The sequence below is a fragment of the Mytilus galloprovincialis genome, chromosome 9, assembly GCF_965363235.1.
Source record: "Mytilus galloprovincialis chromosome 9, xbMytGall1.hap1.1, whole genome shotgun sequence".
Lineage (NCBI taxonomy): Eukaryota > Metazoa > Mollusca > Bivalvia > Mytilida > Mytilidae > Mytilus > Mytilus galloprovincialis.
This window is the reverse complement of record NC_134846.1, coordinates 59,695,816-59,718,784: the sequence shown is the minus strand read 5'-3', so window position 1 is coordinate 59,718,784 and position 22,969 is coordinate 59,695,816. Positions and strand designations below refer to the sequence as shown.

Below are 22,969 nucleotides of genomic sequence, written 5' to 3'. Positions count from 1 at the left end.
TTAACCTGAATAAATTTGTGGATGTATTGATATAAGGGAGATAATCCCTCATCTTTTGGTTTTGAGTACTAGGCTGTTTCCTGTAGCAAAAATATTATTTGTCATGTGTTGTCTACTATAAAACAAAATCAACCCAAAAAAAAAAAAAAAATGAATGCAAATATTGTCAACAAGGTTGGAAAGAATGCTTTATTTTCCTGTCTTAATTTGAAAAAGAAAATTGTCCATTTGTTTCATATAGAGCTTTGTTTCTCAACAATTCAAAATAACATAAACCTTTGAGATAATTCTCAAACTGAGACAAGTATCTGAAATTGGCTGAATGACTGGTATTCTCTTATTTTTAATTGTTTTTTTTTAATAAATCTCAATGTACATAGATTAAAGAAATCCACCGTAAATGAAAAAAAAATTATAACCACAATCAAATATAAATAAATCTTGCTGTTAAATCATGTGAAAGTGAAACTTTAGTGTCATCCATGTAAAATTTCCCATTGGACATCTCATATGTAGTTTAGAAAGTAGACATAACAAGAATCACTGTAATTTATTTTGTAACTGAATAGCTAAGTTGATGAAAAGTCATATGGTTGACAGACTGACAGTTAATTGCAATAGTAGACACAGACCTTGTTTGGCTCGGTGAGCAAACTATATAATCATAAATACATGTATCATATTCTCTGGTAAAATAACAAAGTAACTAAATTAACAAAATCTTTCAGCACTATTTGTACATCATTTACATATTACTGGTTTACAGCAAACATTGTCTGAATCGTCTCAAGTTGCATTAAAAGTAGACTTGAACAAAGTTTTAGCAATCATCATCACATCTCTAACTTCTCTCATCACACAGCACTTGTAAGTAAGAACAGTAGTTAGAAACAACCTCAATGTCACATTAAAGACTGAAAGACCATCTAGAATTAGTGAAGTCAAATAAAGGTTCCCAATTTACAGTAGATATATAAAGTAATTGCATCTACGATACAATCGTTTGTAAATTGTGTAATCCATGCAACACAGCCGAAAGATCATAGAACGCATTATTAATTGTAGATACCCATATTTTAAGACAGCTATTTTCTTTCTGAGTAACATATTTTTCCAAAAAAGTGTGTCCTATGAATATATTATTTTAGTGGGTACTAGTTTTTGTGGATGGCAGAAAAAAGTATTTTTTTTGTATATTTGATTCTGCAAATATTTCATACAAGCTTACAGTATTCTTTAACACTTAAATCATAGACGTCCTTCACCTACAAAAACTAATACCAAACTAAATAATAGTCCCGTCTTTATTAGAGTACTAATATCAGTTACCCTGTACAAATTAATTTGGTCCTCATTGAAACTTTTGGTTATCAAGTGTTACATTTCTTACATGATACAAGAAACTACTTTATTTTACTTCGCTGTGACATAAATTTAGCTGAAATATAAGCAACAAATTTGACAAATAAGTGGCACCAAAACCTGTTTAGTGGCATCCAGATATGTGTATTTTGCATACTAACAGGTGGTGTGGAATTTATGGTTTATTTAATCTAAAACTTTCAGCACCTTTCCAATTCCAATCGTTTTACCTGAAAAACAACAAAACAAACATTAAAATCTTAATACAATTATTCACAAAATAACAACATTATTGAATGGATTATTGCACTTCAAGTAGTCTTTAAAGGTAAATGATGCTGAACAAAGCAAATTTAAAAGTGTCACTTGTTTTGTGGTTTAAACCTTGAGATTTGTATTTAAAGTAAATGTCAAAACAATCCCTTGTAAATCTTATTTATAAACGGTGGAAACTTTATTTTGTTCATGCAATTATATCATTGTTTTAATGAGGAGGTAAATTTAAAAAAAAAAAACACACCCTAAAAATGGCTTTTAAAAAGTAAAAACACAAAAATACTGAACTCGGAGGAAAATTCAAAAAGGAAAATCAAAAATCAAAAGGCAAAATCAAAAGTCCAAACACATCAAACGAATGGATAACAACTGTCATATTCCTGACTTGGTACAGGCATTTTCTAATGTAGAAAATGGTGGATTGAACCTGGTTTTATAGCTAGCTAAACCTCTCACTTGTATGACAGTCGCATCAAATTCCATTACATTGTCAACGATGCATGAACAAAACAAACATACTCAAAGAGTAAAAATGTCAAAAATAGGGGTACAACAGTCAATATTGTGTTATCTTAATATCACTACATAAACAACAAATGTAACAAAGTAGCACAAAAAGGCATACATAAAATTTAACATTCTCATTTTGCTTTTCTTATACGGCTGAATTTATCTATGTAAAGTCTACCCATAAATGAAAGAAGGTTTTCATTACTGGTGTAAAATTGCGCGTTTGAAATTCGCACAGGTAGACATAAAAATAATTTTGTCGTATGACGGCATACATAAATGCAGACTCACGTAAAGTAGATATAACAAAAAACAGACTTACAGTAAAAATAATAAATAAAATAATGGTGTGGTTCAAAGTATGACGGGACACATAAGTACAGTTTCACGTCAAATACGGCTGAATTTATCTATGTAAAGTCTACCCATAAATGATAGAAGGTTTTCATTACTGGTGTAAAATTGCCCGTTTGAAATTCGCACAGGTAGACATAAAAACAACTTCTCCTCCATATTGGAACATCAAGTCAGAATTATAACAGACTGTTTTTTTAAAGAGGGGAGGAATATATTTTCTAGATGAACTTACCCTCATCTCGAAGTGTAAATCGTCCCATTTGTGGGAAGTCTTTGAAAGTTTCTAGACAGATTAAACCTCCATTTACTTCCATTCTTGCTATAGCTAACTGATCCTGTCTAACAAATCGGGGTTTTATTTGAGTTTTTTCTCCAGTTTTTTTGTCTATTATACACAATAATGCCTTGATCGTTACTTCCTCTGAAGATGTATGTAAATGTAAAACTGCACTGTATCCCGCACAAATAATAGATTTGTGTTCTAAAATAACAATCTGGAACACAAAAGTATATATCATCAGTTCGTACTTATAAAACAAAATTATCAGGAATATATTTGATTTGAAAATAAAAAGTATCATGATGAAAAAATTAAACTTCTGATATCAGAATTCATTTTGTGAATATATATAACTTGCATAATTTTTAGACAAGAAACTTATCAAGCATAATTTTTGAAATGAGCTGAATTATATTATATATTTTTCAGATATTACTTTAAAGCAAAACAAAATCAACTTTGAAGATACATTCATTATAATGTGTATATGAAACAAGCATTCTGAGAGCATTACACATGTTACATGGCAATATATAGTCACCTATCGGTTAAAAATTCATTGACCTGGAACAAAATGCTAAATTGATCTAAAATTTGTCATAGTGTAAAATATTAAACAAATTTCAAATCAATATCTTCAAGCATGATGAAAAAAAGGTGGAAAACTGATTTAATATTTAAGTGTATTTTCTCTAAGTCCAAGGACCATAACCCTGTCATAAGGGGACTAATTAAAACAATCATTCTGACACTTAAAAAATCTCTCTTAATTATATATTATTTCTTACCTGAGCATCAAACAATTTTCCTGTATGACATAAATTTTCAGGCGAACACAACACAAAACCACCAGTTATATCCTATTAAAATATACAAGATAAACATATAGATAAAAGTCATTTATTTTAACAAGTTAAAATGTGGTAACCTAGATCTTCTTGAAATCATGGAATGGACTTGATGAAGTATGGATCATATCATTTTAATTTATAGTGAAGCTGCTTCAGATCCCTGATTATGGCCGATGTCTGTTGTTAGTTTTGATAAATGAACCAAAAGTTAACATATAATCTAAACACAGTTGGTTTTATTTATGCAATATATTTGATTCATGCCTGTTGTGGCAGTTTCTTGGGATAAATGTTCTTTCTTTTTTTCATGAAATTATGAAACAGCAAAACAACAGCAGTTTACAAAAGTGACTAGACAGGGTCAATACAATTCACAACATAAACTTACTTAATATAATAGATAATTTGTATTGTGACAAAATATTTCTTTTGGTTTTACTTTTTCACAAAAATATATATTATTTGATGTTATCAAATTAAATGACTTATTTACATCAATAGATTACACTTTTCAATGTAGACAATAAGGTAATCCTAATATCTATTTTTCATTCTTCAAATATGACTGAAATATTTTAATTCATGTGACAAGTAAATTTTTTGTAACATCTTACAGGCAAGAAATAATTGATTTTGTCATCATATGCATTCCATTCCTTTCATTATCATAACCAAATGAAGGGCAACTATATATTATTAACAGCAGAATGTATCTCTGCTTGGGAATTTTATCTCTTCCTACAATCTCAGAAATAAAATATTTTCAATCCCTGTTGTTATCTTACCTCTTCCTCTACTCCAGAAACTTTGATTTTGAGATTTTCCCCGGGGTTCGCACTGTCTGTTTCAATATCATCAGACCACATCTGCATTACTTTTACATTTTGCTGAAATTCAAATTGAACATTAATAAGTCTTTGTCAAAATGAAATGTCAATAGAATAGATATCAAAATTTACAAAGCTTGTTCAATCATTCTCACTACTGATTACTTAACCCAGGATGTTGGATTTTGACTGTTTTTGTATTTAGGAATTGTCTTTCCATTATAAACAACATTTTCCACATGAAATTGTAAGGATAGTGAATTCTTGGTTATGTTGAGCTGTGGGTATGCTTTCTAGTTTCTGCATTGCTAAATACAAAACAAAAATAGTGTTTAGACTAGAATAGTTCATATAACTTTTCGGTTTGGTTAATTAACTTTTCTAATTTCATCAGATTCTTACTGATTAAAGGAATATGCATGCCATACCTATATAGGAACATAACATCTTATCAAGATATGGGTTGTTCCAAAAATAAATGTAGGGGGGGATTGGAAGGCGCTTTTTGTTTTAACCCACCATGCATAAATTTTTAATTAGACATTTCCTTTAAATGTTCAATCAATATAACCCCCCCCCCCCCCCCCCCATTACAATTAATTTTGGAAAAGCCCTATGAAAAAGATTCTAATTACAGAATAACATATTACCTTATTAGGCATTATAGTTAATGTTTGGTTCTTGCTGATTGTACCCGTTTCCAATTTTCCAAGTAAAATGGTTCCCATGTCCTGAAAAACAATCAAAACAAATTAAACTTCTCATCATTGCAAAAGTTTTAACTTTATATAACAACAATGCTTAATTTGAATGCAATTTGAATCTCATTCATCACATTTATAGACAAGCTTAAAAGAATTATTTCATAACAGCCACGTTAGCTTATTATAGTCACAATGTCATCCTTCTTTCATCATTAATGCCATCACAGAAGCTGACTTATAACTTGATGTTGTCATTAACAATATATATTCCAAAAGGAGCTGAATAACCAATTACCCTTTGAAAGCACCAGAGTGCACCACAGTTTTCAGTACAATTTACGGATATGCAGGCCATTCATTAGGAGGCGGTACCCGGTACTTTTACCCTTCTATGATATTGACAAGTACCGCCTAAATGTAGGAATTTTATATAAGATATTCATGGAATAAATTGAAAAGTACCACCTAGAAACGAGGAAAGTACCAGTCAACATGAAAGATAATGAAACTACTGGATATGTATAAGCAATATCAACCTTACAACATGGAACATTGATATTTTATCAAATGATTATTTTTTCAGAAAATGAAATTTTAGTAAAGACTATATATATGAAAAAAACCTACCTTATATCTGTCAACTATAGGCATCCTTACAGGTTTATCAATATCTTCACTGCTACTCGATAGATTCAACTGGTCAATATATTCTATAAATGCAGGACCCCTACAATAAGACCATAGCTGATTTAGGGGAGGGCAGGGTAGACATTTGTCATAAGATAAAGAAGAAACAAAACTTATTTGGACATACACATCACCAATTTTGGAAAGAATCAATTGCTGGCATATGTCTATCGACATAAAAGAGTGCACAGGTCTTCTTTACTAATCATTGATATTATGCTGATAGTCCTAAATATAAAGCTTTATTACAACTGTCAAATTAACTTAACATTAACCATGACAAGAGTGCACACGCTGAATGACTTGCCTTCTTTACTAATCATTGATATTATGTTGATAGTCTCAATATAAAGCTTTATTACAACTGTCACATAAACTTTACATTAACCAAGACAAGAGTGCACACACACTAAAATGCCTCGCCTTCTTTACTAATCATTGATATTATGTCGATAGTCCTAAATATAAAGCTTTATTGCATCTGTCACATAAACTTAACATTAACCAAGACAAAAGTGCACAAGCTGAAATGACTTGCCTTCTTTACTAATCATTGGTATTATGTTGATAGTCCTAAATATAAAGCTTTATTACAACTGTCACATAAACTTAACCAAGAAAACTAAACATTGACCAATGAACCATGAAAATGAGGTCAAGGTCAGATGAACCATGCTAAGGTAGATATGTACAGCTAACAATTCTTCTATACAACAAATATAGTTGACCTATTGCTTAAAGTTTAAGAAAAACAGACCAAAACACAAAAACTTAAAACTGAGCAATGAACCGTAAAAATTAGGTCACGGTCAAATAAAACCTGCCAGCTAGACATATACACCTTACAATCATTCCATACACCAATTATAGTAGACCTATTGCAAACAGTATAAGAAAAACAGATCAAAACACAAAAAATTAACTATAACCACTGAACCATGAAAATGAGGTCAAGGTCAGATGACACCTGCCAGTTGGACATGTACACCTTACAGTGCTTCCATACACAGAATATACTTAACCTATTGCTTATAGTATCTTAGATATGGACTTGACCACCAAAACTTAACTTGTTCACTGATCCATGAATAATGAGGTCGAGGTCAAGTGAAAACTGTCTGACAGGGATGAGGACCTTGCAAAGTAAGCACATACCAAATATAGTTATCCTATTACTTATAATAAGAGAGAATTTAACATTACAAAAAATCTTTTAACTTTTTTTTCAAGTAGTCACTGAACTACGAAAATGAGGTCAAGGACATTGGACATGTGACTGACGGAAACCTGGTAACATGAGGCATCCATATACAAAGTATGAAGCATCCAGGTCTTCCACCTTCTAAAATATAAAGCTTTTAAGAAATTAGCAAATGCCACTTCTGCCGCTGGATCACTATCCCTATGTCGAGTTTTTAGCATGCCAGACAAATCGGCTTTCGGTTTCAATGTGACACTCCAATTAAAACGGCCTTATTAAGTACAAATTAAAAGATAACGAAAAGCTGTCTATATAAATGAGTTTCTGCCAGTCAAATAATAAGCTGGTATTTACAACTGATGCTTCCAGAACATTTTAAGAAAACAGTTTTATTTCAATGGTTCAAAATTGAAGAAAGAATAACTAAATGAGCGTGCTAACAATATGCACAATTTGAGGGGAAAATATCTGTTTTCTGATGATTTTGTTGTGTGTAGAAAACACATAAAACAATTATTCCCCCCCCCCCCAAAAAAAAAAATTGCTCTGATTGATAGCTTGATTTGACTTTATTCCTCCTTATTAGTTCCTCTTAATTTAGTAAGTACCAGAATGTCCTACCACAGGGTAGGTAATCTGTTAAAAAAATAAAAACTCTGAAGTCAAATGTAAAATAAAAATAAAACAGTGATGTCTACAAAAAACTTGCTTTGCCTAATGATTTTCAAGTAATCAAGCAACTTTTCTCAGTGTCACATACCTGTACCATGGACAAATACTTTCATCTGGTATATCTCTAAGGAATGCTCCCGTCATACCAGACACTGGCATAAAATGTATATCTGTCTTTGGGTTAAATCCAACCTTCCGTAAATAAGGTATCAATTTCTCTTTACACTCATTATATCTAAAATAACAATACCTTAGTATCAAACTATGAAATATGTACAATCAAATACAGTCAATTATAATTTTAGTGAACAAATCAATACATGAAAGAACCAATGAATACATTTTTGTTTTTTGAAAATAAATCAACAATTTTTACGAGAGAGCAAATTAAAAGAAAAAGAAATTATATTTGTGTAGCCTTGAATTGAATCTTATTTCTTCAGCACTTTTCAACTGATTTTAATAGTTTGTTCTTACATTATACTGATATACCACTGTGCTAGCAAACTAGTTTAACACCGCCACATTCTATATGTGCCTATCCCAGAAGCCTGCTGTTCAGTGGTTGTGGTTGATTCATGTCTTGTCATTTTTTCCCATAATTTGTTTTGTTGTAAAATACACAATTTGTTTCAAATCTTTTATTTCAAGCTTTTTATAGCTGACTATGCAGTATGGGTGTTTCTCATTTTTGAAGGCTGTACAGATGCATATAATTGCTGACATCCACTTTATTTGAACTTTGGTGGATGGTTGTCTCATTGGCAATCATACCACATCTCCTTATTCTTATATAAAGTGGTTTGAAACTCATGTATGTACACAGGTAAATAAAATTGTTTACCTTTCCTCTGACCACAAGACTGTTGGGTCATCCATTTTATTTATCACAACTATCAAAAATTTTACTCCCGCTGTTTTGACCAACATGGCATGTTCTCTTGTTTGTCCCCCTTTCTCAAATCCTGTCTCAAATTCACCTCTTCTTGCTGATATTACCTAAAATAAGAGATGCATCTTTCTAAATGCACATTTCATGAACATTTTTCTTATATATTTTCTCTGTGGTAAGGATATTAACCCTTGCTATCAGTTCTTAAGAGTTATAAATAAGAGAAACAAACTTCGCACATCAAAACCAAGTCATCAAGGTGATATCAATTTAAGTGAAGAAAGAAATTGTGTTACTGTGAAAGTACTTTAATTCGTGGGTATCAATTTTCGTGGTTTGAGCAATATTTACATGTTCGTGGGTTTTTAAATTCGTGGATATTAGTTTTCTAAAAAAAAAAAGAAAAGGAAAATTAAAGCCTCTTTAGGAACAAAGGTACAAACAGTCTAGATTGAAGGAAGTTGCAAAATAAACATAGACCCGTGTAAATCGTAGTGATAACACTTATTAACCTGTGATAAAGTGATCAACAGATTAAAGACCATCAAAGGTGTTAATTAGGCCATAAACATGTCCCCTAGAGAATACAGTAACATAAACAAATGCTATAAACGTATCTTGTGTTGTCAATTTATTCTTATCAAAATCAAGCCAGCATGAAATATTATTTCCCATGTGTACGAGAACTATGATGATATAAAATGAACACTTTATCATTGTAGCATGTCAATACCGGAAATCTGACTTTCATCGACCAAAAATATTTTAATGAGAATTAAAAGATCAAAAGTTGTACAGTTTAGGTTATTAAAGATTAAATGGGTATAATTCTTCATTCGGTTGTAGTTTTGTGAATGCTTTTAAAGTATTCTTATGTTTGGCTTAATTCAATTTTCTCGAGATCATATCAGTAGTCATTCCTACCGATGGGGATCTTTCCATGTCTTGATTTGGACAATGTTTCTTTTTATTTCGTTGGACACTTAAATTCGTGGATAAAGTCATCCACGAAAACCACGAAAATTGGTACCCCACGAATAAAAGTACTTTCACAGTAATTGTTTCACAGATGAGTTTTAATGAAGATAAGAAGTAATTGAATTCATGCTTTAGAGTTATGATTAAATAAGAACATCTGCTTTATAAATTAATTACAGTAATATTATTTAAACAATTTTAATATTTCAAAAGTTTAATATAAAAGAGCAGATCATACCAATACTGCTAAGTCTGCTTGTGAAGCTCCGCCAATCATGTTAGGTACAAAACATTTATGCCCAGGGGCATCTAGTATTGTAAAATGTTTTTTCTCTGTTTCAAAGTATGCCCTGCCTACTTCAACTGTTTTTCCTTTCTCTCTTTCTTCTGAATTTGTGTCTAAAGCCCATGACAGATACCTGTAGAGATTAAAATAAATCATACAGAACTAAAAATATTCTTTTATGCCTGTAACAAACTAACAATATTCAATCTGCGGAACCAATACATTCCTCCCCCATGCATATTTTTAGTTTCGAATTGCTTATATACCAATAAATAACAAATGTACATGTTACAGACCATTGAAGTATTTGGACAATATGTGAATCGTCATGACCATATACATAAAACCATATCGGTATATATTGATGTTAATATTAAATCAACTTATTTGTGTAAATTTACTAGCAACTCTTAGTTATTTCAATAACAATATTTTCAACAAAACAACTTTTATCAACTTGTTTCAAATCGATAATTGAAGCACTTAATAGGTTCCAAATAAAATTATATTTATATATATAATTTAGTCAATTGTTACCTGATAAAAAGTTTTATCCAAGTGGTTACCCCAGGAAACTAGATATTTCTTTTGCAATCAGCAATATTGCAGCCAATACATAATGTATAATCATACTATATTTTTGTGAACACATGTTGTTCATACCAAAATTTCAGCTTTTACTTTAGTAACAACTGAATGTTAATTTTTATGTAAATGTACTATTAATAGTAATTTTTTGTACAAACCATGTTTCTCTGTTTTTCTCCTTTGCTTCCCTTTCATATTTTTCCAGAGTTCTTTTATCAACCATACCAGTCAGATACCTATAAATATTTTTTTGATATAAAATTCTGAGATTAATTAACTGTTTCAACTTTTAAAAATCTCTTGTTCATAAACTGAAATAAAATAAAATATGAGACAGATGCATATCTCATTCCAACAATGAACAACACCATAAAATTGTATAATATAATTAAAATTTTGTACCTATTTATGTGTGACTGTTTAATGTATGTGGTCAATATTGAATATCAAAATAAAGTCATTAGTGTTTTAATAATCACTGCAAAACAATTTATAAGTTACTCAAATGACCAGATTTTGTACAGAATGCTCCTTATTAACAATAAAGAATTATCTATATTAAACATTTAACTGAAATTAAATTTGACTTCAACTTTGAAGCCTGGATAAAAATTGGTCTATACTTTTCAGTGCGGGTTTACAATCACAAGATGGGAGTGGATCAAAATTTTCCAACATTGGTATTATTCTGTAATCATTATGATCATAATATAACCCCCCCCCAATACAATTAATTTTGTAAAAGCCCAATGAAAAAGATTCTAATTACAGAATGACATATTACCTTATTAGGCATTATAGTTAATGTTTGGTTCTTGCTGATTGTACCCATTTCCAATTTTCCAAGTAAAATGGCAAATAATAAACTAGTCTACAAGCGGGTTTGATAACTCCTATGTAAAATAATTGAAGCAAGTATGGTGTGAAATAGAAATGAAATGTAGGTCACTTAGAATCTGAGATATGAGTGTCTAATTTGAACCAATGGGTTGATAAAAGTAGGATTGAGACATCTAGTTTACACAGAAAGCTGTCAATTTTCCTTTAAGGGAGTTAATAGTTTCATGGTGTATTATCATTCCTGTACTTTTGAGATATTATTAAACTATATACAGTCGAACCTCGTTGTGTCGAACTCGGTTGTGTCGAAAACTCGGATGAGTCGAGGTAATTTCGCGGTCCTGGTAAAATTCCTGTTTGATCAATGCATAATTACCTCTGATGAGTCAAACTCGGTTGATTCGAATACTCAGTTAAGTCAAGTAAATTTTATAGTCCCGTCGAAGTAAAATTAATGTAAATTGACCCCAATGTCTCGACTTCGAAAGTAACAATTTTCGAAAGATGCAGACCTTATGATCATGATGATAAAAATTTAAGTCGGATGTATTTCTTATGTCAACTAATCATTTTCAAAAGAGATTAAAGCTGAGTAAACATACTTGTTTGTATAACATTTAAAATGACATGTTTATGGTGGCCGCTAATTAACACCTTTGTTGATCGTTCAAGCGGAATGTTAGTGTGTTGAACATTTTTCACCTGAGATAAAAACGAAACGAATTTAAATGACCCAAGCCCAGATTAAATGAATCGTTAGATTTAAAACTCATTAATTACAATAGATAAAAGGAATAGGACAATTATAATCAATTCATGATAAATTAATGTAAAGCAGACGACCTCATTAGAGACCGTTCAGAACTTATTTCGTGCCGCGCGTGATTTCATAATTTATAGCGACTGACCTTTGTAACTATTTGTGTAGACTATTGATTTTATTTTCGCATGATTTGTATCTGTACTTGTGTTTTTAATTATTACGAAGGACCAAAAATGGAGATTGAATGGAAAAGGCACACTGTTCATTTTATCTAGTTTACACAAATCTCATACCGTATTTCATGCATTCAAATTTATGACGATACACTCGACCTCGGATGAGTCGAATACTTTGGTCCGGTCCCTTCGACTGCGACACAAGGTTCGACTGTACCACAATTACAATTGTGGCCAAGTTAGTTTAAATTTGGTCCAGTAGTTTCAGAGAAGAAGATTTTTGTACAAGTTACAAAAAATGAGGAAAAAGTTATTAAATTGACTTTAAAGGACAATAACTCCTTAAGGGGTTGACTGAGTTTTGGTCATGTTGACTTATTTGTAGGTCTTATTTTGCTGAACATTATTGCTGTTTACAGTTTATCTCTATCTATAATAGTATTCAAGATAATAACCAAAAACTGCAAATTTTTCTTAAAATTACCAATTCAGGGGCAGCAACCCAACAACAGGTTGTCCGATTCGTCTGAAAATTTCATGGCAAATAGAAATTCACCTGATCAACAATTTTACCCCGTCAGATTTGCTCTAAATGCTTTGGTTTTAAAGATATAAACCAAAATATACATTTTACCTCTGTGTTCTATTTCTAGCCATGGTGGTCATCTTGGTTTGATGGCCAGGTCATCGGACACATTTTTTAAACTAAATACCCCAAGGATGATTGTGGCCAAGTAGTTTCAGAGGAGAAGATTTTTGTAAAAGTTTACGGACGACGGACGCCAAGTGATGAGAAAAGCTCACTTGACCTTTCAGGTCAGGTGAGCTAAAAAATTAAATCTCATTGTTGTTAGTAATAATAGTGCAGCTGAAAATTGAATGCAGAAACACTTGTGTGTCTTGCACAGGTAGAAATAGACCACAAAGATATCTAGGCCAATTAACTTGTGCGGCTTTACAGAAGGCAATTTAAACAAATACAACATACACACAAGTTCTCCCAGTTAAAAAACACTCTGTTACCAAAGTTAAACTTAATAATAGCTGGTGAAAGCGAAAATGCTAAAATTTACACAAATAGTCATAGATTATCTATTGAATATATATACAAATTATTTCAGGGTTAATCTGACACTCAAAATAGGGATTTTTTACTGAATAATTTTTGTGAATTGTACTGTGGTATCAAGATTATCAAACTTACATCAAATGACCTCCAATAGTTGATTTTCCAGCATCTGAAAAAATTAGAGACAAAAATTATAACTCTTTTAAAAGAACAGCTTCTTTCTAAAAAAAATATTAGCATGTTTGTTTCAGTTTAAATATTAATACAACAGGCTATTCTGTTAAAATGGACATGGGAGGATAGGAATTGATTTTTTATTCATTTTCCACATTGTAATTTCACACTCATTAATTAGACATCCAACCACAATTTACCAACAACCAGTATCTTGTTGTGGGGTAGAAATTTAAGCTCCTACATATCCACACATCTACATCCATATAAATGGAATGACCATCAAAAAATGAAAGCAGGGTTCTCACTAGGAATTTTTCATGGCGAGTCCTGGGACTCATCACTTTTAGAAATGGTGAGTCCCAACAGATTTTGATGAGTCCAGGATGCATGTAATTTTTTGTGTCATAATATAATGAAATATGACGAAATACAACTTAAATGATGCATGTTGGATTGTTAGTTTTTATTATATCAATAACAAGAGGCTGTCACAACGACAGCAAACCGGATTTATTTACATTTATTTGTGTCCTGGCAATATCACAAGAACCATTACTGATGAATGGTGAAAGTGAAAATCATCAATATCAAATTTGACCTCCATTTTGTCATCAGTATCAACATTTTGAAATAATAATATTTGAAAAGCTTAGATTGAATGGTTCATGAGTAAATGCAACAACGTGAATGGAAACGCCATTTTACGATCTTTTAAGAACCATAACTCCTGAACAGTAAAAGTCAAAATCGTCATTATGGAACTTGACCTCTATTTTGTCATCAGTAACAACATATTAAAATTTCAAAAGCTTTGGTTGAATGGTTCATGAGAAAATGCACGGACACGACGGGAAACACCATTTTTCAATCTTTCAAGAACCATAACTCCTGAACGGTAAAAGTCAAAATCGTCATTATTGAACTTGACCTCTATTTTGTCATCAGTAACAACATATTAAAATTTCAAAAGCTTTGGTTGAATGGTTCATGAGAAAATGCACGGACACGACGGGAAACACCATTTTTCAATCTTTCAAGAACCATAACTCCTGAACGGTAAAAGTCAAAATCGTCATTATTGAACTTGACCTCCATTTTGTCATCAGTAACAGCATATTAAAATTTCGGAAGCTTTGGTAGAACAATTCATGCATAAATGCACGGACACGACTGGAAACTCCATTTTTCAATCTTTCAAGAACCATAACTCCTGAACGGTAAAAGTCAAAATCGTCATTATTGAACTTGACCTCCATTCTGTCATCAGTAACAACATATTAAAATTTGGGAAGCTTTGGTAAAACAGTTCATGAGTAAATGCACGGACACGACTGAAAACTCCATTTTTCAATCTTTCAAGAACCATAACTCCTGAACGGTAAAAGTCAAAATCGCCATTATTGAACTTGACCTCCGTATAGTTGTCAGTAATAACATATTAAAATTTTAAAAGCTTTGGTTGAATGGTTCATGAGTTAATGCACGGACAACATTTGATTGCTGCCTTTCAAGAACCATAACTCCTGAACGGTAAAAGTCAAAATCGCCATTATTGAACTTGACCTTCGTATAGTTGTCAGTAATAACATATTAAAATTTTAAAAGCTTTGGTTGAACGGTTCATGAGTTAATGCACGGACAACATTTGATTGCCGCCCGCCCGCCCGACCGCCCGGCCGCCCGCCGTACATCCCCAAATCAATAACCGACATTTTTGTCACAAAAATCCGGTTAAAAATTATGATATCTAAATAGTTATTGTTCAAAATATATACATGTAACAGACTTCTTTCTGGGTCTATCAATTCTTGATGTGGGGCCACATTGAAAAAATGTTGGTTTGCCAAAGCCAGAGTTCCATAAAAAAGATCAGGGCGACAAGTAGGGTTTTAGTTTTTTTTTTTTTTTTTAAATATGAATGTATTATTTAATAATAAACTCAGTAAAAGAATCTGCATGGAGATTTTTAGTTGCCAAAATTTAAAATGACAAACAAAAAAAACTTTACAAATTAACCCCTGAAGTCCCCTTTACACCCTTTTCCCAATTAAATTGGTATAGATTGATTTATATATACAGTCAAACCTGATTAAACCGGACCCTGAATAAACCGGTTTCCTGTCCATTCCGGTCGAAAATGAAAGTCCCAAGTTTTCCCTTTCAAAGTCTATGTTAAAATACCCTTTGTAAACCGGACCCTGTGTATTCCGAATTCCGGTCTAATTATGAAGTTCCAATACTCTTAATTACATTAATTATTACCTGTCAAAACCGGTTTGTCTAATTAATTTCAATGATCGATATGCAATCAAAACATATTTCTTTGTTTATACAATATGGCTTTTCAGGTAATCAATTAGTCAGGTGTTAAACTGTGAACTTACAATCGTACAGTAGTGAGCTGTATTATTTATTAAAACATTATAAACGTGTCAATTAAACGGAAAGACACAACGAATATATCTTGGAGTGAAATTATTGTAACTTGGATAAACAAATTTAAATCGCTGAGTAAGAAATCTACATCGTGATTCGAAGTCCCGGATTCCCTGTTGTAAGCCCCTAAACAAATGACCTTGATAATGAAAAACACCCAGATGACAACAATCAATGGGTATTGTACGCTGTACGACAACGTTTCGATAGTGATGAAATTACGTTTGATAATATTCTGGCTTTTTAATCGGCCATTCCAACATTTCAAATTAATGATCATGGAAGTAAATCGAACTCTCGTCTGACAATCCAAAAAAAACGCGAGCATTATGATGCAAATGCAAACAATGAAAAACGAAGTGAAGTATTTTAATTTATCAGATATAATTTACAATCAGAAAGAACTTTTACATACAAAATATCGGACATCACAAGTCATTAACTTCCGGTCAAAACGGAAACCTGAATAAACCGGCTCACCGTCCAAACCGGCCCTTTTTAATAGTCCCGTAGCCGGCCGGTTTATACAGGTTTTACTGTACCAAGTTTAACTATTCTCATGGCACTGCTATATCAGCTGTTTATTTTAAATGTCTTTAAATATCCAGACAGGGTTGTCAGTTATTTTGGGGATTCCCCAAGTATTTTCCCCGCCAAAAACAAAAGAAAACATGTGGTCTTGGAATTCATTTAATTTCTGGATTATTCTGCTTTTAATAATTTATTTGGATTTATATTCATTCCATTAAAGGTACAGTCAAGCATTTGTATTTAAAAAAATAGTTTTTGCAAACAATTTTAACTTTTTTTATTTGACAAATGGGTCATGATCGTTCATTGGCTTGTTCAACCATGCAGACAATGTAAATTATAAATCTATCAGCTGTCAAAAAAATTGATCTACACTGCAACACATCCCATCATTTTTGACTTCTGATTTAGTTTCTTGTCAAAACAATGGCTCAAAACAATGTCAAATCATAAATCTTCTAGGCAAAACGATGTTTCTGGAACTCTGGGGATACAATAACCAGGTGCTCCGCAGGGCGCAGCTTTATACGACCGCAGAGGTCGAACCCTGAACAGTTGGGGCAAGTATGGACAAAACATTCAAGCATGATACAGCTCTGAATTTGGATTGTGATCAAATTTTTGACATTACATGGTTTTTTTTTACACAAAACAAATGCCAAGATTTTACAAATCAATTAAAGATTTCTTCTTCAAACTTTTTAAATCTAAAATTAAATAGTTGACACAGCATAGGTTTCTGACACAGAATGAATGTGGTCTAATGAACTTAAAAGGTTTTTTTTGCCTTTGAGCAAATCACTATGCTGTTGAATATTAATCCTCTCAAAAAAATGTTTGAAGAAATTTTCTTTTTATTTATGAAATCTGAAATGAGAAAAATTTAACCCCCCCCCCCCTTTTTTTTCACATCCCCGTTTCCCTTTTTCAAAACTGATATCAATTCAAATTTCTAATGGAGTTTGCAACAATAACTACTCATTTAAATACATCATAAAATATTAAGATGTAAAAAAACTGCTTGTTATCACTGAATGGTAAAGATTATTTAAATTTATCAGTTGGTAGTAAAAAGTGTATATACATTGTATATTGTATATAACAAAGATTTAAGTTGATTCTGGACAAAGAAAGATAACTCCAATTAAAAAAAATTCTTGCTATTGCACAAATAGGATATTTCTTGCTTACTATTCTGGACAAAGAAAGATAACTCTAATTTAAAAAAAATTTGCTATTTCACAATATTGTGCAATTAGATATTTCTTGCCATTGCACAATACTGTGCAATTGAAAAGACTTGCTATTGCACAATACTTAATATAATAATTTTAGATCCTGATTTGGACCAACTTGAAAACTGGGCCCATAATCAAAAATCTAAGTACATGTTTAGATTCAGCATATCAAAGAGGCCCAAGAATTCAATTTTTGTTAAAATCAAACTTAGTTTAATTTTGGACCCTTTGGACTTTAATGTAGAATTTGAAATTTGAAAACAGGACCAAAAATGAAGAATCTACATACACAGTTAGATTTGGCATATCAAAGAACCCCAAGGATTCAATTTTTGATGAAATCAAACAAAGTTTAATTTTGGACCCTTTGGACCTTAATGTAGACCAATTTGAAAACTGGACCAAAAAAACTTCAATAATCAAGAATCTAAGTACATTTTTAGATTCAACATATCAAAGAACCCAACCGATTCATTTTTTGTCAAAATCAAACTAAGTTTAATTTTGGACCCTTTGGACCTTAATGTAGACCAATTTGAAAACGGGACCAAAAGTTGAGAATCTACATATACAGTTAGATTCGGCATATCAAAGAACCCCAATTATTCAATTTTGATGAAATCAAACAAAGTTTAATTTTGGACCCTTTGGGCCCCTTTTTCCTAAACTGTTGGGACCAAAACTCCCAAAATCAATACCAACCTTCCTTTTATGGTCATAAGCCTTGTGTTTAAATTTCATAGATTTGTATTTACTTATACTAACATTATAGTGCGAAAACCAAGAAAAATGCTTATTTGGGTCCCTTTTTGGCCCCTAATTCCTAATCTGTTGGGTCCTAAACTCCCAAAATAAATACCAACCTTCCTTTTGTGGTCATAAACATTGTGTTTAAATTTCATAGATTTCCATTTACTTAACCTAAGGTTATTGTGCAAAAACCAAGAAAAATGCTTATTTGGGCCCTTTATTGGCCCCTTATTCCTAAACTATTGAAACCAAAACTCCCAAAATCAATCCCAATCTTTCTTTTGTGGTCATAAACCTTGCGTCAAAATTTCATAGATTTCTATTAACTTAAACTAAAGTTATGGTGTGAAAACCAAGAAAATGCTTATTTGGGCCCTTTTTGGCCCCTTATTCCTAAAATGTTGGGACCAAAACTCCCAAAATCAATACCAACCTTCCTTTTATGGTCATAAACCTTGTGTTAAAATTTCATAGATTTCTATTCACTTTTACTAAAGTTAGAGTGCGAAAACTAAAAGTATTCGGACGCCGGACGACGACGACGACGACGACGACGACGCAGACGCCAACGTGATAGCAATATACGACGAAAATTTTTTCAAAATTTGCGGTCGTATAAAAACACGTCCCAGGGACTCACGGGTTTCTAAAATGATGTGTCCAGCTCGATTTCCATGCGTCCAGGATGCGTATACGCGTCTTAACGAGAACCCTGGAAAGTCTTCCAAATTTCAAACATTAGCTGTATATATAGTTTGATAAAGAACTTAATTTATGCAAAAACATGAAAATTGTACCGATAACTTTTTATATTTATAATTCATGGTTTTTATATATGTTCCATTGTTAGAACATTCATGTTTTGCTACTTCTGTGCCTTTTAAGAATATGGTTCATATCAGTTTTGCTCATCATTGGAGACTTGCGTTAGTTTATATCCCTATTTTTTTGTAGTGTGGTGGATGGATGTCTCATTGACAATCATAAAACTTTTTTTTCTTATATCTAACAATCTCACAAACTTCACATCATTGTAAAAATTGGAAGACAAAAGTTTCCCTCTCAAAACTAATATCTGCAATTTAACAATAGAAACCAAAATGTCTTCCAGTTGACATGATTTTCATTTGACCATGTAAAGCACTACACAATCTAAAGGTTTGGCTGATCCAGCTCTATCTTAATGAAAAAAAGATATACTTGTCATTTTTTTTACATTTAAGTCTTTATGTTGGTTAGGACAAGAGAGCTACCAAAACCTGGAACACAATAACCTGTGGTCTGGATTGTTCCTAGATATACTGACCTACATGACCAATGAAGACCACATTAACATGATCTTTCTTTTCACCAGATTCTTGTTCTTGAATGATTTTTTTGGGTTTGACAACAGAAGTTGTCCCCCCTTCATCTTCTTCCTCATCATCTTCCTCCTCAGATAATTCTTCTATCCCTTCATCTTCACCCCCTCCATCATCAGTTGTTTCAATTTTTTTCTCTTCTGGCATTTCAGCTTTTTCAGGCTGTGTTTCTGTTTCACCTTCCCAATTTGCAGCCACTGTGAAATACACAATTTTATATTGATACAGAATTGTTCCTAGTTTCACTATAATGCACTCAAAGCTCATATTTCGGACATAAAACATACACATTTTTTAGTAACCCTTTTTCAATAAGGCTAATAAAAAAAGATATACAAGTTGTTCATATATTCACAGGCAATATCAGTTGAAAATATAAGTTTTGTTCAATTTGTCTTCATTTCTATCATGTCTGTCTTCAATATCTATTATTTTGTGAATTTTATTGTTTAAGATATTGGTAGAGATCATATACATTTTTCAGCTTCCCAACAAATGTACAATGAAATTTACTAACTGGCTTACAATGTATTATGTTGTCTGTTCTATGGTTATATTGTTGTCTCTTTGACACATTCCCCATTTCCATTCTCAATTTTATTTTTATGACATTGATATAATGTGTATATCCAGCCTTCTTGAAGCTTTTATCTGTTTAAAGCTACATAAATATATTTACCTTCATTATTTGTATTCATTGCTTCCTCTTCTTTCTCAGGTGGATTTGGTGTTGAATCTACAGCTAGTAAATATAAATTTATTATACTTACTAAGCACTAAGCAGATCATACAATTGAAGATGCCAATATTAGAACAGAAGTCCCAAAACACCAGCTGTCTTTCAATATCTTTACTTGTAAATGTTACCAAAATTCTGCATTAGCTTATTCAACGTTAACAGATGTTGCAAAAGTAAAGTTCTTTTAACTTCTGTTGCTTAAGTAATAGAGGAACTTAACAGTTAATGTAATTTAAGCAGACCAGACTAAAGGCATACAAAATGGGAGTTCCCCAATTAAAAGCAATGGCAAGTGTATGATTTAATGAGAAGCCCTAAAATAATAACTTTAGAGGTTTCTAAGAACTTTGAAAAAGATACAAATGTAAACTTCAGTGTGTACATATTACTAAGTGCATGTTATACCAAAATTACCCAAAAAATCAGTCACATAAAAAAATGCAAAAGGTAATAGGAAGAACATTAGTAGACCATATGAGTTACTAAGTTACCAGACTACCTTGTATAATTCATACTGGTACATTGCCAGCACCCCTGACAAAATGCTGATACCTTATAACAAGTCAAGCATTGTTAATTGATTGAAAATGTTTTTGTAAATTCAGATTTGATTTGATTTTCTGTGTTTTAACGCCACCTTTGAGCATTGCTTTTGGGCTTTTTCTTGGCTGCTAGTTACTTTTAGTGGAGTAAGCCAGAGTGCTAGTACTGAAGTAAAAAAACACTGATCTTTGATAGGAAAACTGACATCCATATATATATATGCATAGTCAATACACCTTATCGCTATTTAGTCCATTCCGGGAAAAACAGTAATTTATACAACTTCCTGTTTAGGTCACCGGCCGAAAAATGGAGGTCATCAGTAGTGAGCTGAGGGAGAAAAAACTTTAGAAAGTGATCATCAAGAAACTTTGATATAGTATGATCCACTTTTTTCGAAATTAAAATTGAAGTAAAAAAATATTTTGTTTGAAGTATTTACGGTAGTTTAAACAGGTCTCATTAAAAAGTATCATGCATGGTGAATTGTTTAAACAGGGTCCCAGATAGCTTCAACTGGATGAAAAAGTTGTGTAATTTTAGAACTTATCCGGAAAAGCGATTAGGTGTATTAAGATTGGAGTCTAGTGCAACCGCATGAGTGGGGTTCGAACTCACAACCTGTGTTGATTGACTAGTGATTACAGTAGAAACTACTAAGACCACTTGGCCCCCTTGTAATTCAGATAGACATTAGCATGATGCATATGTTTATTTTATCATAAATCAAATATAAGAATATGAGTCAAATTAGTAAATATGAAATAATTGGTTATAATGAAAAAGAATGCCTGAATGGACAAGAAAAACCAAATAAGCTCTCTATCAGGTATATTCTAATTGCCTTATCTGAATACCTTCTGTAATTCTGGTAAGACTTGAGATTGTCCAGACGGTTAGGAAACTCTGATCATCAAACAGCCATTCCACTGATAATTGGTCAGACAACTTGTTGAAGGTACAGAAACAGTTCAGCTATGTCTTTGGAGTTTGGATATATCTAATAGTTTACTATTCAATTGTTTGAAGGAGAGTGTCTTACTTGATATATGTTAATAAAGATTGTCAATTTAATCAACATATTTCAGCAATTCAAGAAGAAAAAACATATGCGTCATTTATCGAAAAATTTTGAAACGACCAATCTGGGTTAGGAAAAGTTACCTTGATTATTCTTGTTTCCAAATGACGGTACAAATGTGTTGGCGTACGGGTTTTTTCCTGGTACAAAAGCAGCTGCATTCGCATTCAACTTCAAGCTGGAGGCAGGTTTTGACACCCCGGAGGTGGAGTCGTCTTGGTCTTCTTGGTCCCAAGAATCTGGGGCATTTATACCACCGTTTTCAGAAGCCATTCTGTTTTAACTATATGTAAGGTTAATGAATGATTAAAAATAAGAATAGTTTCACAATAGGTGAACAATCAGATTTTCAACACCGCGTGTAAATATGACGTCACGGAAGTGCTTGTTATGAGAGTCTGAATCAAGAAAACGTTTCATAAAGTAAAAATAAACCTATATCGGAAATCTTCGGAAAATAATTTATAATTACAAAAGGATTAAGGTTGGGATTGATTATCATTGTTGATTATAAGGGTTGTGGTCCTTACAGTTTAGGAAATGGGGACTAAAAAGGGTCCCAAATAAGCATGTTTCTAGTTTCCAGACAATAACTTGTGGAACGGTGTATTGATCTCTCTGAAATTATACCACAAGTTTCAAAACCATAAAGGAAAAAAGGGATGTTTAAGATTGGCTTTAGGGGTTATGGCTCAAACCGTTTAAAAATTAGGGGCAAAATATGGCGAAAAACAAGGGTTTCCTAGTTAAGGACAATTTCTTTTAAGTACAATGTTAAGTTTGGATAACCTCCC

General features: G+C 32.0%; 1 protein-coding gene across 1 annotated transcript; it reads right to left on the bottom strand.

Moving 5' to 3' along the window:
- Positions 1-1,531: 1,531 nt before the first annotated feature.
- Positions 1,532-22,580, bottom strand: LOC143045467 (eukaryotic peptide chain release factor GTP-binding subunit ERF3A-like). Its single transcript, XM_076217990.1, has 14 exons — positions 22,259-22,580; positions 20,492-20,554; positions 19,758-20,009; positions 13,455-13,488; positions 10,630-10,707; positions 9,836-10,016; positions 8,572-8,726; positions 7,816-7,962; positions 5,795-5,894; positions 5,114-5,194; positions 4,422-4,523; positions 3,574-3,645; positions 2,738-2,999; positions 1,532-1,592 (listed from the first exon to the last, which is right to left on the bottom strand). Exons 1-14 carry the CDS (start codon positions 22,446-22,448, stop codon positions 1,549-1,551), a joined length of 1,761 nt encoding a protein of 586 aa, XP_076074105.1. The 5' UTR covers positions 22,449-22,580; the 3' UTR covers positions 1,532-1,548.
- Positions 22,581-22,969: the final 389 nt, after the last annotated feature.

Coding starts and splice junctions, on each gene's coding strand:
- LOC143045467 (XM_076217990.1), bottom strand. CDS start 22,448: ATGGCTTCTGAAAACGGTGGTATAAATGCCCCAGATTCTTGGGACCAA. Junction 5,195..5,794: donor CTATAGTTGACAGATATAAG/GTAGGTTTTTTT, acceptor ATTGTTTTTCAG/GACATGGGAACCATTTTACT. Junction 1,593..2,737: donor ATTTACACTTCGAGATGAGG/GTAAGTTCATCT, acceptor GTTGTTTTTCAG/GTAAAACGATTGGAATTGGA.